This window comes from Siphateles boraxobius, unplaced genomic scaffold (assembly GCF_051911475.1).
Source record: "Siphateles boraxobius isolate OS27281-9 unplaced genomic scaffold, OSU_SipBor_1 1, whole genome shotgun sequence".
NCBI lineage: Eukaryota > Metazoa > Chordata > Actinopteri > Cypriniformes > Leuciscidae > Siphateles > Siphateles boraxobius.
Window position 1 is genome coordinate 15,697,170 of NW_027508699.1, and position 17,665 is coordinate 15,714,834.

Here is a 17,665-nt window from a genome sequence, read left to right on the forward strand (position 1 = left end):
TCTTTGTTCTTAGCTGTAAAATAGAAATGCGCAATGGACATAGTTTTGCTTAATGTTTCAGTGTTTGTTCATGTTTTTCTCAGAATTGCCAGTGGTTTTGGAGGGGCGTTGTTTGTGTACCTGAACAGGATCATAGTGGAGTCTATGAGAAAACAGAAAACCATCAACAAGTTTTTGCTAAAAAAGTTCGTTTTTTTAGTGCTTCTTTTACAATGTTAAAGGAATAGTTCACTTCAAAATGAAAATTCTATCCTCATTTACTCACCTTCAAGTTGTTTCAAACCTGTATGAATTTCTTTCTTCTACTGAACACAAAGGAAGATATTTTGAAGAATGTCGGTAACCAAACAGTTGTATCACATTCATCAACTGTCTGGTTACCGACATTCTTCAAAAATCTTCCTTATTGTACCATGTACAGTGCTTAGCCTCTTTTGGAAATTGATCTTAATGACTTAATTAAAAAAATAATAAAGTTAAAGGAATAGATAAGTTCCCTTGGCCTTGTTCGTAAGGGATAAAGTTCTTGGCCTTTGAAATTAAAATAGCCCCACATCATCACACACTCTTCACCATACCTAGAGATTGGCATGGTTTTATTTCAGTTAGCCTAATAGCTTTTTTGATTTGCATTGAGAGATGATCTTATGGAAAGTACCCCATGCCAATCTCTAGGTATGGTGAAGGGTGTGTGATGATGTGGGGATATTTTAATTCCAGAGGCCAAGGGAACTTTATCAGGATGCATAGTATCCTGGATCCATGAAATAACTGGCCTTTAAAAATAAAAATCTGCCTGCATCTTTGAGAATTTATAAGAAGAACATTTATTTATTTATGACACATTACTCATTCACAAAGAAAATTGGTGTCTCTAAAGGTTGGATTTTTCTTTTTCTTTTTATTAATGCATTAAGATCAATTTCCAAAAAATGATTTTTTTTATTCCTCTTTTTAGTCAACTTTAGCATGGGTGTATTAGCTTATGCTAAGCAATGTATTTTATTTAGGAACTAGCTAAGAATTATTTTATTTAATTGTTAAATAATGTTACAAATTAAATATATTTTCTGTTTTCAGTGCTGGATTAATAATGAAACTTTTTCAAATAAATAATATAAAATGATTAATGTTATATTAAATCATAGAGTGTTTATTTATTATATTCAAATATTTATTTTTCTCTCTCATGCTTGTCTTCCCATAGAAGACTAGTGTATCCGGCAGTGGTCACTCTTCTTATCTCTACACTCACCTTTCCTCCAGGGTTTGGACAGTTCATGGCAGGCCAGGTCTGATATTTCAGATCTATTGTGTGTCTCATCAAAATGGTTTCCTTCTCTATAGCTTTTTTTATATATATATATACAACCAAACTTTTTCAGTCTTCCAACGTGTGCTTCATGCTGATAGATTAATTTGTTCTGGATCAGTAATCATGCATTCAGTAACAAACTGCATTACCTCCTCATTTAGCTTACTCAACATGAGTCTTTAGTGGCACTGTTTGACAACCTGACCTGGTACAAGCAAGGTGTTGCGGAGGAGTTTGCATACTCAAGTCACGTACCTCAGGCCTGGAAGCACCCTCAAGTCAATGTGTTCATCACACTCCTCCTCTTCATTGTCATGAAGGTGGGTCTCACCATGTTTTGTAAATTATAAAGACCATGAATGTTAACAGTAATGGGCAATATGGGAATGTAACATGTTATTATACAGCTGTTATTTGATTGGCTTCATTATTGTTGCAAAAATAAAAAAAATATCTGGTCATATTGAAATGTCAGTTACTCAATATTAACTTCTTGTTATTGAACTGTCTTGTATAAAAAAGTTGCTATCACGTTGTTGTGCTGAAAATTAGCACAGTTTCAAATCGGCTGCAGTTTAAATCACAGCCGTTGTGATTTTCAGTACAGCATCTCAATTGCGTGTGTGATGGTGCTTAATTATTAAAGGGTGTCTTTGTTCATGTGTGTGACCTTGTGGCTCTTGAATGTTTCTCTTCAGTTCTGGATGTCAGCTGTGGCCACAACAATGCCTGTGCCTTGTGGGGCTTTCATGCCGGTTTTCCTCATTGGTATGTGATTTATAGTGTGCGTGTGTTGTTTTTAAAAGTCAACACTATGGGAAAAGTGTTTTTGGTTTTTTTTGGTTTTCATTTCAAGCCATTATTGTGGTCTACCAGTCAAAAGTTTGATATAATTAAGATTTTTAAAATAAGATTCTTTCATGCTCACCAAGCTTGCATTTATTTAATCGAAAATACAATAAAAACAATAATATTTAACTGTTTATTTTATTTATTTTAAAATGCTTTTTTTCTGTTATATCAAAGCTGAATTTTCAGCATCTTTACATCTCTCAGAAATCATTCTAATATGCTATCATTCAATTCTAACATTAGAGACTTATCTTATGTTATTCCTTATGTTAAAAATCTTAATTATTCCAAACTTTTGTCCGGCAGTGTATGAGCGAGCACGTTTGAACATTATTTTGCTTTTGTGTTCATACCAGCCATCATATTTTAGTTTGTCCTTAATGGTTGTTTTCCTTTTCCCGCAATCATGTCCTCCATTTCCATCCCTCATCACTGTCTGAGTCACTAAAGCCTGTGTGTGTAAACTCGTGAAATCACTGGAATCAATGTGTGTGGCCTCATGTAAGTATACGTCAACCAGGTGTTACAAATTGGACGTTTTTTTGTCAGCCCCAAAATGTCATCAAAACAAAAATGTGAATTCTGTGTGACACACAGGGGCTGCATTCGGTCGACTGGTCGGCGAGAGTATGGCCGCTGTCTTCCCCGAAGGGATACACGCCGACAACACTGTATATCCCATAGTTCCCGGCGGATACGCAGTTGTTGGTGAGAGTAACCATTGTGCATGCCTTCTCACGGATGTCCATTTGTTTTCTTTCAAAAGCCATCAGTTTCAACCCGTCGTGGCTATATCTTATTCACACACGTAATTGAACCTGCAGGGTGTTGTATGCAAGAGTCATACATTTTTCATTAACTCACACAAACCAACAGCCAAATTAGATCTTGCCTTTGGAAATGGCTTTAGCGGTAGCACTGCATTGTGCAGCGGAGCAGAAAGCTTGTCAGGAGCACAATAGGAAATCAGATGGCTTGAGGCGGGTGACTGCTACTGTAATTTGATGCGAAATGGTGATTCCCACAGGGGCGGCGGCTCTTTCTGGCGCAGTCACGCACACCGTGTCCACCGCCGTCATTGTGTTCGAGCTGACCGGTCAAATCTCGCACATCCTGCCTGTGATGATCGCTGTGATATTGGCCAATGCCGTGGCTCAGAGTCTACAGCCTTCCCTCTACGATTCCATCATCCGGATCCAGAAACTTCCCTACCTGCCAGAGCTGGGCTGGGGACAGGAGTGAGGGCTATTACATTCCTTCCCCAAATTATCACTCTCATATTATTCCCCTGGCTTTTGAATTCTCACTCCCATCTTGGGTTTTTTTTTTTCTGTAGGAAATATAATATCCGCGTGGAGGACATAATGGTGAGAGACGTGCGGTATATCACACTCTCCTCCTCTTACCGGGACCTGCAGGAAGCTCTCGTAACAGGCCAGCTTAAAACCCTGGCCCTGGTGGAGTCCAAAGGTGAGACATGCATAAAATACCTAAATATTTCGCACAAAAAAAGTGGTTTTCAGCCTGTTAGTCCACCTTCTGTACATCCTTCTTACCACTATCACAATCTCACATTAGGAATTTTTAGACAAACTTTTAGGCAGTCTTTATCCCAAAGTGACTTTTTTCCCCATTTTTCTCAATATGGAAGAACAATTCTGCTGAAATGTCTCTGCAATATCAGTCTTTGATTGCTGAATCATTTTTGCCAAGAAATTAGGTTTTCATCAAGATGGATTTTCAATGGCTGATGCCAATATCCAGAGAGCGAAATATATATATATATATATATATATATATATATATATATATATATATATATATATATATATATATATATATATATATATATATATAACTATATGTGGCGGTTTCTTAGACACGTTCTAAATTAAGATAGGAGTAGGCCTTAATCTAGAATAGTTATTCATGGTTTAAAAAATGGCTTTCTCACAGATTAAGTACAGATTACTAACACCTGGACTATGAAGTTTTGAACTGAAAAGTACATTTTTTTTTATTTAAAACCAACTGCTAATCTGAATTAGCATGATCAAGGTTGCCTAGAAAACGTGGAACCAACCAAGAAAAACTTCAAATTGTATGGAACTGAGAAGCAAATCCAAGGAAAACAATGACAACAGGAAAAAATACTGCAATCAACAAAATGTACTGAACAAGAGAAAACTCATGAAAGCAAATACCAAAGAAAATTAAACATATCACTTGAGGAATCTACAATGCACTTAAAGGGTCATGGTGAAGGAAAAATAAAGAGATGGGAGAATTTTTTTTTTTGTCAATGCTTTACATTCTCTCGCAAATGCTTTGCATTCCCCCGATAAACTTTAGAAACTTTCCGAGCAGGATTCGAACAGGGGTCTACAGCAAGGAAGACAGACTTGCTAACAAGGACGCTAGTCTCCAGCGTCAGTCACTAGTGCAACTCTTGAGGCCAGGGAAGTGAAGTTTACACACACAGCTCTTACGAGCTTGCCTCTGTTACATACATTCATATTATATATACAGTATTTATATATATATATATATATATATATATATATATATATATATACAGGTCCTTCTCAAAAAATTAGCATATTGTGATAAAGTTCATTATTTTCCATAATGTAATGATAAAAATTAAACTTTCATATATTTTAGATTCATTGCACACCAACTGAAATATTTCTGGTCTTTTATTGTTTTAATACTGATGATTTTGGCATACAGCTCATGAAAACCCAAAATTCCTATCTCAAAAAATTAGCATATTTCATCCGACCAATAAAAGAAGTGTTTTTAATTAAAAAAAAGTCAACCTTCAAATAATTATGTTCAGTTATGCACTCAATACTTGGTCGGGAATCCTTTTGCAGAAATGACTGCTTCAATGCGGCGTGGCATGGAGGCAATCAGCCTGTGGCACTGCTGAGGTGTTATGGAGGCCCAGGATGCTTCGATAGCGGCCTTAAGCTCATCCAGAGTGTTGGGTCTTGCGTCTCTCAACTTTCTCTTCACAATATCCCACAGATTCTCTATGGGGTTCAGGTCAGGAGAGTTGGCAGGCCAATTGAGCACAGTAATACCATGGTCAGTAAACCATTTACCAGTGGTTTTGGCACTGTGAGCAGGCGCCAGGTCGTGCTGAAAAATGAAATCTTCTCCATAAAGCTTTTCAGCAGATGGAAGCATGAAGTGTTCCAAAATCTCCTGATAGCTAGCTGCATTGACCCTGCCCTTGATAAAACACAGTGGACCAACACCAGCAGCTGACATGGCACCCCAGACCATCACTGACTGTGGGTACTTGACACTGGACTTCAGGCATTTTGGCATTTCCTTCTCCCCAGTCTTCCTCCAGACTCTGGCACCTTGATTTCAGAATGACATGCAAAATTTGCTTTCATCCGAAAAAAGTACTTTGGACCACAGAGCAAAAGTCCAGTGCTGCTTCTCTGTAGCCCAGGTCAGGCGCTTCTGCCGCTGTTTCTGGTTCAAAAGTGGCTTGACCTGGGGAATGCGGCACCTGTAGCCCATTTCCTGCACACGCCTGTGCACGGTGGCTCTGGATGTTTCTACTTCAGACTCAGTCCACTGCTTCCGCAGGTCCCCCAAGGTCTGGAATCGGTCCTTCTCCACAATCTTCCTCAGGGTCCGGTCACCTCTTCTCGTTGTGCAGCTTTTTTGCCACACTTTTTCCTTCCCACAGACTTCCCACTGAGGTGCCTTGATACAGCACTCTGGGAACAGCCTATTTGTTCAGAAATTTCTTTCTGTGTCTTACCCTCTTGCTTGAGGGTGTCAATGATGGCCTTCTGGACAGCAGTCAGGTCGGCAGTCTTACCCATGATTGCGGTTTTGAGTAATGAAACAGGCTGGGAGTTTTTAAAAGCCTCAGGAATCTTTTGCAGGTGTTTAGAGTTAATTAGTTGATTCAGATGATTAGGTTAATAGCTCGTTTAGAGACCCTTTTCATGATATGCTAATTTTTTGAGATAGGAATTTTGGGTTTTCATGAGCTGTATGGGAAAATCATCAGTATTAAAACAATAAAAGATCTGAAATATTTCAGTTGGTGTGCAATGAATCTAAAATATATGAAAGTTAAATTTTTATCATTACATTATGGAAAATAATGAACTTTATCACAATATGCTAATTTTTTGAGAAGGACCTGTATATATATACACAACAGTATATGAAACACAATAGTAATCTTAAGTTAAACCTGCCTCCTGGTAGGTTAATTTAATCCTCAATTTATAATAATAATATAATAATAATAATATGTTTAATTTATATAGCGCCTTTCCCAAGCTCAAGGATGCTTCACAATAACAGTAAGGAACAAACAATCAGTTCATACATAATAAATGGACAGTAGACATTTGCCCAGTCCAAGACATGAGCAATTGCAGTTGCATATCGCATTCCAATCGAATACAAATAGACCCGGAGTAGTCCCGGAGTAGCTCTAGTCTTCCTGCAGGAAATTTACTTATTAAACTCTGGACTAGACCAAGTCTAGGACAGAGAAAGCAGATCTGGTTCAATCTGGTTTAAAAGGTCACTTTAGTCCAGGACTAGGCTTATTCTCTGATCGGGAAACTGCCCCTATATATTATATATTGGGTCAGTAAGTTTTTTTTGTTGTTGTTGAAGAAATTATTGAACTTAATATTTTTTACTCTTGTTTAGAAATGCTGCATTGAATTGATCAAAAGTGACCGTAAAAACATTTAATTGTATTATAGATAAATGCAGTTCTTTCTATAAATCAAAGAATCCTGAAAAAATTCATCGCATTTTCAATACATTTCAGTACAGTTTCCTTTCCAGCCATTTTCAAGTGAACAAGTTCCCAAATGAAAGCTCACAGTTGGAAATGTTATCCCACAATTCCACCTCATTCCCTGTGACAGACACATTCTTTACCCTCTCCATCTCCTTTTCCCGCCCTTTGCTATCCCCCATTCCTCCAGCTACCCCGCTGTGTCTCTCTCACTTCTCTCTTTCTCTCTCTTTCCCTCTCTGCTGTCTCCCTTGCTTGTGTCCCCACCTGGCTCCAGAGTCCATGATCCTGCTGGGTTCTATAGAGCGCTCCCAGCTACAGTCGCTGCTCTCGCTGCAGCTCGGCCGAGCTCGCAGGCTGGACTTCTTGAGAGAACGTGCTCAGGACAACGGCACCCATGTGCCCACCTTCCCCCAAGACTCTCCCCCCAAGACTGGGCATGGCGTACGTTTCCTGGTATGAACCTCAGAGAGAAAATGCTAGTGTTAATTACAAGACAGGAATCTGAAGCAGCAACTAACATTAGATTAGATGTAATTTTCCCCCATATAATTTTACATGATCATTATAGAGACATAGACATACATTTAAAAATAGACTTGTGAAAAACAACACCAGGTTATAGGATTAGCTCAACCATTATTGTTATTATTTACTCGCCCGCATGATGTTCTGAGCTTGAATGCTATTTTTCTGTGCAGCTTAATAATTTTCTTTGCAAAAATAATGATAAACTTAGCGATAATTTTTAGATTGCACCAGGTTTAACATTATTGATGGCAAAAACCATTAAGGGTGCACTGATATTAACATTATGGTCAATAACATTAAGCTAAAAATATTTTTTATATTATGGCCAATAAATTCTTATTAAGATCTGTGCTGTTTAGTCTATCTATACTATATTCATCTAAATAAATAAAAAGTAAAACACTAAAAAAACATTTTTAATTATTAAATTAATCACTTTAAATGCTACAAGTGAATTTAAGCATTATAATATACAATTTGAAAATTTTATTTTCTAATTATTTAGTTATTTTAAATTTTCTTGTGATTGTTAAGTGTAATTAAATTCGTTTATTTTTTACAGATTAACTTTATGTGAGCATACAGCAAATGTGGTTTACATTTTTAAATAAGGGAAATGATTACAATTAATAATGCAATTTTCGACCTATATCGATACGTCAAAAAATCTAACCGATATGGTACAGAATGATTCTGTGTTTCTAAAAGTGGTTCTCACATGGTAAGTGAATACTGTTATTGAGAATGTGGGATGAAGAAGAAGATTTGTGGAGAATAAGATTGTTATTGACGCTCAGTTTGTTTAGTATGGCTTTAGAAGACTCAAAATGCACTGTATGAGTCACATGGTCTCCATTAATGGCTCTTTTTTATGTTTTTTTTTAGTGTTTAGTGGTCACAATGAGCTATACTGGTAACTATAAAGATTTCAAGTGAAACCAACAGATAGGCTTGGAATGACACAGTGAGCGTAATAAATAATTTTCAATTCCGAGTGAAGGATTTCTTTAATTATGTTCAATGTTAGTATGCCATTGTTTTTGGAGTCTGCGATTCCCAGCTAGTCTGTATTTCTCAAGAAGAACAAAGGATTGTCAGATCACCATCAGGTGTTTTTTTTCTTCTTCATGTTTTCTGTTTTATCCCAAAGAATTCCCCCCCGACAAGCTGTCCTCTCTGTGCTCGGTAATAAATCTGGGAGTACGTGGAGTCTGTTTTAGTAATCAACCTTCCTGATAAATCTATCTAATAGACAGTTTTTTCCCAGATCTCCACTGAAGAGTCCTCATACAGCCCCACGCTGACTAACTCCCAGATCCCCCTCAAGTCTGCTCTGAAGACGGTGTCTGCAATCAGCAACACAGAGTCACTGAACAGTGTGTATATAACACTTACTCACACATTTCAACTCCTACTCATGTATGTCGTGTTGCAAACTGTCTGCGACCCCCTGGTACGCACCCCTCTTGTGCTAATCTAATCACTCCTCTTCTGCAGGCTCTCCAAATCTGTCCTCTGGGGAACCTGTGAAGGAGCTAGTAGAGGTATGATGGCTCTCTAGGGGGATTGTGGGTGATACGCAGCACTTATGTAGCTGTAGATTTTACAGGTGCCCAGAAGTTAAATATGGGACGAGACAAGAGACGCAAGAGAAACCATTTGCCAAACCAGCATCACAATTAGTCTACGCGTCTGGTTTGACATATTTTTTTTTATGTTTCAATGTTTGTCTTAGGCTTTGTTCAGACAGGCTGTATTCTGTTTTGTTGTCTGTTTGATTTTTTTGATTTTTTATTCAAAGCTCAAATATGTTAATTCAAATCAGACTTTTTTCTTATTTTATCCTGAATTTACTGTTATACACCCCTTTCTGCCTTTCTCTTTAGAGGACCGATGGCTCTAACAGTGTCCCTTGATAATAGACAATGTTGAAGGTGCAGCTGTTGAAGGAGCCTTGCGTTAGATTTGCATTAACGCTTTATGCTCCTCCCTTTTCTATCTGTTATGTCTGGAAGAACAATGCTGGCCCCAAGGCTCCTAAGAGGAGCAGGAGGCCCAAGCGTGTGAAGATACCCATGGTGGTAAGAACGCTGCCGCAGGGACTCGTTCCCCAGCTCACAAACACGCATCATCGGGGGTGGCAGTGGCACAGCCAATAGGGCCTTGGCATCTCAGAGGCCTTATTGCATTCTGCCTGTGTGCTGTATTGATACACTCCTCCAGCTTAGTACTTCCCCTTTAGGGAACGGGGAACAAGCTGACTCACAAGATGAATCATGCCATTTTATGAAGCTTATATTTGTCTCTCACGGGATGAGTGGGTTTGTGTGACGCATGGTTTGGTTTTGAGGTTCAGATTCAGAACGGGCTCAGGAGCCCCGTATCCTCGTAAACCAATGGAGGGACGTCAGGGGATGTTGTAATTGGACCCATTTCTTTTGAACAAAGCTTCACAAAGTTGATTCAAGTTCAATTTTCAACTGGAGCCTTGAACTCTCCAATCAAATTAAGAACCTTTCGAAAAGCTATTCCCTGTCTTAGTTCTTTATTGCCTTCGTAATGGCATCCATTCTACCTCACCCTCCCCTGGGCTGTGTTTAATGTATTGCTTAAGCTTGCTGATGTTTAAGAAAGCTTGAGCCGCTTCGGTAGATTACATTAGTATGTGTAGCTTGTCTTGTGAATTGAATGAAACGCATGATGTTTGTGAGGACAAGAACGTATGAAAGGGACATTATGCGTTTCTGTGTCTAATTCTCGACTTGATGTTTTCAGGATACACCTGATGTAGAAGATGACATGTCAACAGCAGAGGTATAAATACTGTAGTTACCCATAATTGTGTTGTAATTGTATCATGATTCTTGCGGTGAATCACACATTTGTCAAATGTTGAAATATGCAAAACAATGCTCTATTTTGCTCTATTTCTAGGTCTATAATAAGTCAATTTGTGACTGATCATGTGACTCTTTGTACAGACAGTCAGATATATTTTCTTTCATATTTTTTGCTTCTCTCTTATGCTTACATGGTGACATGCAACAAGTTGTCAGTTAAAAGTAATCTTCCAACCAAAAAAAAAAAAAACAGTCAATCAGAAAAATAAATATTTGATGTTTAATATACAGTTATGTGGAGCAGGATTTTAGTCCAATGAGATTTCACTGTGAGCAGGGCCACGGAAATAGACACCAAATCACTGCCAAAATGTAATGTTGACTATGCTTGTACATGGAAGAGATTTTTTTATGTTTAACTGTGTTGCTCCTGGTTTGGGCAATGTGTAATAAAGCTAATTTTGTAGCTCCTTAAAAAAAAACTTTCTGTCATGGAACACAAAATTAGATGTTCTGAGGAATCTTCACACGGTTTTCTTCCATACAACTGTAATTTTTATGAGGAACAGACTGAAATTTAAGATATTCACTGAAAAGCTGACCTTGAAAATCACCCTTGAAAGCTGTGGTCACCTCTCATTGTCATTGTATGAAAAAGAGCATAAAAGTTAACATTCTCATATCATATTATAGTATAAAACCTAGGATAATTCCCCTTGTCAGATTAAATTATATTTGTTCTCTGAACTTTAGTACTAAATGTTTTTTTTTTTCAGATAACAGAGTGGGAGGAGCAACAGTTGGATGAAGCTATTAATTTCAACAACTGTAAAATAGACCCCGCCCCCTTTCAGCTGGTGGAACGGACATCTTTGCATAAGGTAAAATCTGCATCTGCTGTATCTTCCAATATTTTATTTTTCCAATTGGCTCTTGGATTATTGAAGAAAATGGCTTTGAGACCAGCAAAAGTTTGATTCTATTTATCATGATAATCTTATATGATTGTTGAAGCCTAAACAGCCAGAAGTAAAAAGCTATAAACGAACTACACAACAGTCTCATAGCTTCAACATCATCACCGTTAAGCTTTTGACTCATAAAACATTTTTCCTGAAAGTTTGCAAGGGCTTAAAGGTACAATATGTAAGAATTTTGTATAAAACATCCAAAAACCACTTGCACAGTGTTATATATTTCTTTCAATTGTTTACTTCCATTATCCTAAATGTTTCCAAGAATTTGTAAATTCAGAGAAATTCACAGTTTTAAAAAGTGCCCGTCGCTGTTCCGTCAATGACGTAATATCCGCGTTATCCCTGGTTTCCACTTGTACTGCCATCGTGACCATGGCGACAGACGTGGACAACTGCGTAGTGCGTAACGTCTAGTGGCACGCTGTTGTTGTTTCGTTCAAGCATTATAGACCATGGCAAGCAGACTTTGGGACAAAAGAAGAACTAAAACGAGGATCAATATCAGTGTGGCGTTTTCGAGATGCCGAGAGCTCTGCGTCCGCAACTAACTTGGACTTGACAGAGCTTCACGAGTCACGACTTCACAGGGATGCCGCCCTTGCATGTACTTTATTAGACAGGTGAGCAAATGTACATAAAAGAAATCAATGTTATATAGCTCAACATGATGAAATGTTAGAATATGATCAGTATGTTATTCTTATGTTGATCTAGCTTATTGCTAGTCTCATACAGACAAACTAACACATAGAATAACATTATAACTTTCAACACACTCAAATGCTGTTTAGTATGATAGTGTAACGTTAGACCAAATGAAACAGCGCTGCATTACCTCACAAGTTTCATTCGTCTAATAAACTGACCTGTGTGAGTATTAATTCAGCACTTGCAGGTACTTCGATAGAATGAAATGTCCTCATTCCTTTATATCCGTGGAACTCGCGTGTGGCGCTGATATCTTTTTCATATGAGCAATCGCGCCCTGCTTCATACCACAGTCATGTTAAAAACATCAATGTATTCACTCATCCATAAACATTATTAGATCCGTCAGCATGACAGCAAGTCCCATCATTCCGCTTATCACTGCGTCATCAACCCTCGACTTTGTTATTGTAAGAGGTTAGCAAAAAATGTTTTTACATATTGTAGCTTTAATTATGAACTCAACTAACCTGTAAAAACTACTAGTGAGTAGATGAGTTTTCCTGCTCTGAATGATGACTTTAATGTCCCAGACAACCTCTGTAGTCTCATTTAGCCAATGCTTAAAAGCTGCCAAAATGCCAACTTGTTTCTGGGTTTTGACCTACAAAAATATGTCCTCCCTGCAGTGCTCTCTTATTCGGCCTTTAACACATTCATCTTAAAAACGACCAAAAAAAGTGCATATTATTTGTACAATATATTCCAAATGTTCTGAAGCCACACAAGGAAAATAACACGCACGTCATATGAAAAACAAACAGTCCGGTTTTATCATCACAGTTGCCTCTTAATTTAACGTGAACATCAGTCCTTTTCTCTGTCCCTTTGTCCATCACAGACACACACAATTTTCTCACTACTTGGCTTGGATCATGCCTATGTTACCAGCACCGGACGTCTAGTAGGCGTCGTCTCTTTGAAGGAGGTGCGTGATTTGTATAGCTCTTCTTTATATCCTGTAAGAATGGTTACATTTCAAAAAATAAATTGTGTCTGTCTGCAGCTGCGTAAGGCCATCGAGGGCTCTGTAACTGTGACTGGAGTGAAAGTCCGTCCCCCGCTGGCCAGCTTTCGCGACAGCGGCGACAGCAGCAGCGTCTCGGAGGTCACAGAGCTCCACAAGTTCTGGAGTCGTCACAAAAGCCTGTCACTGCCACGGGAACCCAACCTCCCCGACCTGGAAGACCAAACAGAGCAGCCGTCTGAGGCCAGCTTTGTGAATGAGACGGAGTGCACAGAGCTGTCCAGTCAGAACAGCCACTCACACACAGACGACCAATCAGAGCTGCCCTACACCGATGTTACGCCCCAAGAGGAGCAGCTACCACAACTCCCCTGTGACTGTACCCTCCCGATGGAGGACGGAGACTCGGAGGCGGTCAGCGAGCAGTGCCCAGCTCCCAATGAGGAAGTGGTGAAAGATGGAGACCCCTCGCTGTCAGCCGGTCAGCCGGAATGACAGCTGCTTGCGGTTGGTAACGCACGCTCCATTTACACCATAAGTGGGATTGTGAAGTCAGGTTGAGGAGAATTGGAGGGAGTCTTTAAGCAGTGAAGCACACTATCTGCTCGGTACCAATCAAACCAACCCCAATCGCTGGTCCTGCCTTCACACGAAACACGCCGTGTGTGTTTGTATGTGTGGGGTGCCATAGATACGCGCTGCAGTTTGAGTGCCGTGTGGCTTTGGATATGTTGGGGACTGATGAGCGATTGTCTCTTCGTACGCGTGTGTTCGTCATAAATTTGTGTGTTTGTTAATTTATGGCTTCGGGGGACATTTCTGTTTGTGTCTGTGAGTTGATTTAATTTGGTGAGATTAATTTAAATCAGTTTATGTTCGATGATGTCACGCTTTTTTGTGCGTGCAGGTTTTCATCATAGGTGTGTTTGTTCGTTGATTTGTGGCTTCATGCTGAATTTGTCTGTGTGTGTTTTTTCCCTTCTTTACGCAAGCGACAGAGTGTGCATAAGAAAAGCCGAGTGTGTGTGCAAGAGTGACTCAGCTGCACCTAGCCAACGCACCCATCTGGTGCCGACACTTTAAATCCAAATAAAATTGTCTCCGAGAGCCAAACTACAATTTTGCTCTAAATATAGCCCTTAATAACCCACACTGCAAGGAAACACGGAGGGAGAGAGTGGGGGAAAAGAAAGGGAGCGGGTGGGCAAGAGAGGACACAGAAGACACGGAAATAACAAGAACATGATGCAAAATGAGAGAAAGAAAGAAAGAAAGAAAGAAAAAGAAAGAAAGAAAGGACATCGGAAAGAGAGTCATGTAAAGGCAGGAGAGTGATGGAAGAGTGGGGTAAAACTGTGATGCTTTTTACTTAGTTTGTCAGCTAGGCAAGAAGAAACAAGTAATCAGGCAAATGAATATGCCTGATTATATTTAAGAATACATACAGTAGGAGCACAGAAATATGACTTCTCGTGAAAAATTGTCCATTGGCACAACTTACCCCACATTAGGAGTTAAGCCTGTTTTATGCTTCTGCGTCGAATCAACGGCGTACCCCCGCAGACCCCTCTGCGTCACCGCGAACCCCTCCGCCGTAGCTCGACGTGCACCTCCAAAAAATTGTAACTACGCGTCGAGGCAACACAGACCACAAGGGCAGTGATTGGTCAGATGCACCGAGATGCAACTCAACCTGACGCAGCACCATAAAATGGCCACGACGCCGTAGGAGTGACGGCGTAGCTACGCCATGGAGTTGACGCAGAAGCATAATGAGGCCTTAAGAGGTGTCATGATAAGGAGTAAGTTGAACCATTAGGGAACGTTTGAACTATATTCATTATATTTTGAAAATGTTATATTATTTCATTCAAATTTTTATTTTGCTGTATGGGATTCACATTTTCATAAAATAACTAGAAAAAATGTGTATTTGCATGTAGTGGAACAATATTTAGAATTGTATCATACTATTTGTTTTTTCATGCTTTGGATGCAAAACTCATCGTAAATATTAGCCACTGTCACCTTTTATCATGAAGCACCTGACACACTTTACCCCAAAGCTAAAATCTTTATAGTAAAATAAAAAACATTATTCATGACATGATTTAATAATTCCTTCCATCTTTTGTTTTATACATTCGCAATTCATCAAAGTGTGTGATATACAGTACTGTGCAATAGTCATGGGCATGTTAGGATTTTCACCAAAAAAATAAATAAAAACTATTTTAAGCCAGTTATTTAGATCTTTTAATGTAGTGTGTCAGTAGAAAATATCAGTTCGGTTTACATTTCTAAACATTCCTTTTGCCATTAATTGTAATAATCCAGTGAGTTTTTTGTATGCACAAGCAGTCTGACAGAAGCCGTTATGATCTGATCTCACCATCATCGAGTTTGTCTGTGATGAAGAAATAGAAAAAAAAACTGAGGTAGGTTTCTTGGAGATGTTGCCTCAGTTTTTCTGGATTTAGTCTGTCATTTTTTTTGTTTTTGTTTGTTTCTTCATGTAATCAAAGGCAGTCTCAGTGATGGTGAGATCAGATCTCCGTGTGGAGCACCGGCTGTTGTCAGACTCCTTATGCATACAAAAATCTCTCTGGATTATTACAATTAATGGCAAAATGAGTGTTTAGAAATGTAAACTGATATTTCCTACTGACACACTATAGCAAAATATATAAATAACTGCCTTAAAACCATGGGGTTTTGGGTGGTGAAAATACAAACGTGCCTAAGACTTTTGGCCAGCTACTATATATTTTTGCTTTGACATCAACATTTTACCTGCCATGTGGGAAATTTACTTTATCATGCAAAAAAGTATTTTGACACACAGCTTGTGTATAACATGCAGCTGTATACACCGTTTCAAAAAATATGGTCATCTGTCGAAAAATGCTCACAGTTTGCTATAGGCTATTATGGGGGCGGCACATCTTACGCCACTCTCCCATACAAACCCAACAGATTCACAGTCTCACAGTGGAGTTCCCAACCAGGGTAGTTTTGAAGCACATTGTAAGTATCATTCAAACAAAACACTGAGTTTTCCATACTGACAGCACATGGTTTGGATAGTGTTGCCTGTAATTACGAGTAATGATATCCCACGATATGTAGGCACGTACGTTAAGCATGCACAAATCTGTATCAGGACCAGTTTGCAGCAAAGCTCCCTGGCCATTTAAAATGTATAAAAGCATAATAATGCCCTAGAAGCTCGAAATACCCTGAGAGACTCGGAGTTCTTAAATTCTTAATTATATGCATGTACCCCGACGCAATCATTTGCATGCTCACACACTCACATAAACAATACGATTTGTATTGCTTTCCGGCCAGCTTAAATACAGCCATTTAAAAAGACCGCATACGCCTGTTTCAAGTAGGCTATGTTTCTTCGTCAGATTTCCTTACAAGGACTTTTGCTTTTTTCAAATCCAGAGCGCAATACTTTTTTTGCACGTGCTCACAAGGTGTAACACGTCGCAGACTACGACACCAGTGTAGATTGAATGATGACGTTTTTCAAATGTGTTAGAACAGCAAGAATCAGCCTTTGTATATAACCTACCATTGCAGGGAGTTTATAGTCAAGTGTGCAGATCTCATCCAGTAATGTTCAAGTTTGAATAATCAAAGTAAAATGTAAATCATTACAATGATGGATATTCTGTGTACCTGCAATCGCGTCATATCTGAATTGTTTTATAGGCTAGCCTATAGCCTACGTGTGAAGCTTTTTACATTTGATTTTGAGCTGTCAATTGTGCAATATTATTAGAATTATTGCTTGCCGAATAGTTATTTTACTAAACGCTGGCTCTGTTTCTACAGTGCATATTATTTTGAAACTGTTTGCACATGGACAAGTCCATTAAACAAATGGACAAGTCCGAGCGGGAGTTAATATTTTTAATGCCTTTAAATTTCGCTTTCACAACCTGCAAAGTGTTTACTGGACCTCAGCGGTGGACTTTTCAGTTTCAGCCTGAGAATGATGTATTATTGTTCTGTTTGCATCAAAACTGTGGCTGAACGACGCTATGCAGAATATGGTCGAACAGCACAACTACCCCAGACACAGCCTATAAGGAGAGCTCAACAGAGAATGAGTTTATTTGTTGGTTTTTTCTTGTGCACTGCAGAAATGGGAGGCTACGGGTTTGATTTAAACGGATCAAGGAGAGTGGACCAGAACCAGAACCATGACACTGACTTCCTGACACAGCCCTTTCTCATGCTCTCAGAAACGCCTGCTATGGGTTCTGTCATCCGCAAGAGCAGAATGTTTTCCTCGCCTGCACCAATCAGCTGTTTTATTAACGAATCCTGTTGTGGGACAGGAATAACTTAAGCTAATGATCTTTAGATATATTGTGTCACGTTCTGTCTCTGTTTGGCTCTTGTGCAGTTTAGGTCAAGCCCACGATGTGTAAAGTGTCTGCTAATATGCCGCACATTCAGTGTAGAGTAAAGCAATAAGTCTGCTCCCATATCCGTAAATGGTTTTTATAAACCGTTTGCTTGTACAGAATACAGGGTAAAGCGGTATGTATATGAACTCTACTCACCCTATACATAGAGATAAGCATACTGAATCAGCTGTTACCATTATTTTTCAGAAAACATGGAATTGTTTTGTACATCAATAAATATTTCAACTTTAAA

At 38.9% G+C, this 17,665-nt stretch overlaps 1 protein-coding gene across 4 annotated transcripts in view; it reads left to right on the top strand.

Moving 5' to 3' along the window:
* clcn2a (chloride channel, voltage-sensitive 2a) overlaps window positions 1–17,665 on the top strand; it is a 60,451-nt gene extending 42,786 nt beyond the window's left edge. For 3 of the 4 annotated variants that reach the window (XM_077222496.1, XM_077222613.1, XM_077222542.1), the window contains 16 exons: window positions 84–185; window positions 1,208–1,292; window positions 1,477–1,635; window positions 2,014–2,083; window positions 2,618–2,668; window positions 2,765–2,875; window positions 3,195–3,405; window positions 3,504–3,637; window positions 7,153–7,418; window positions 8,761–8,869; window positions 8,991–9,037; window positions 9,509–9,574; window positions 10,269–10,307; window positions 11,110–11,214; window positions 12,860–12,946; window positions 13,025–17,665. In XM_077222496.1, the coding sequence (XP_077078611.1) occupies window positions 84–185; window positions 1,208–1,292; window positions 1,477–1,635; window positions 2,014–2,083; window positions 2,618–2,668; window positions 2,765–2,875; window positions 3,195–3,405; window positions 3,504–3,637; window positions 7,153–7,418; window positions 8,761–8,869; window positions 8,991–9,037; window positions 9,509–9,574; window positions 10,269–10,307; window positions 11,110–11,214; window positions 12,860–12,946; window positions 13,025–13,480 (2,098 nt within the window). In that variant the 3' untranslated portion in view covers window positions 13,481–17,665. The remainder of the gene's footprint in view (window positions 1–83; window positions 186–1,207; window positions 1,293–1,476; window positions 1,636–2,013; window positions 2,084–2,617; window positions 2,669–2,764; window positions 2,876–3,194; window positions 3,406–3,503; window positions 3,638–7,152; window positions 7,419–8,760; window positions 8,870–8,990; window positions 9,038–9,508; window positions 9,575–10,268; window positions 10,308–11,109; window positions 11,215–12,859; window positions 12,947–13,024) is intronic. The other variant, XM_077222701.1, reaches the window with a different exon arrangement.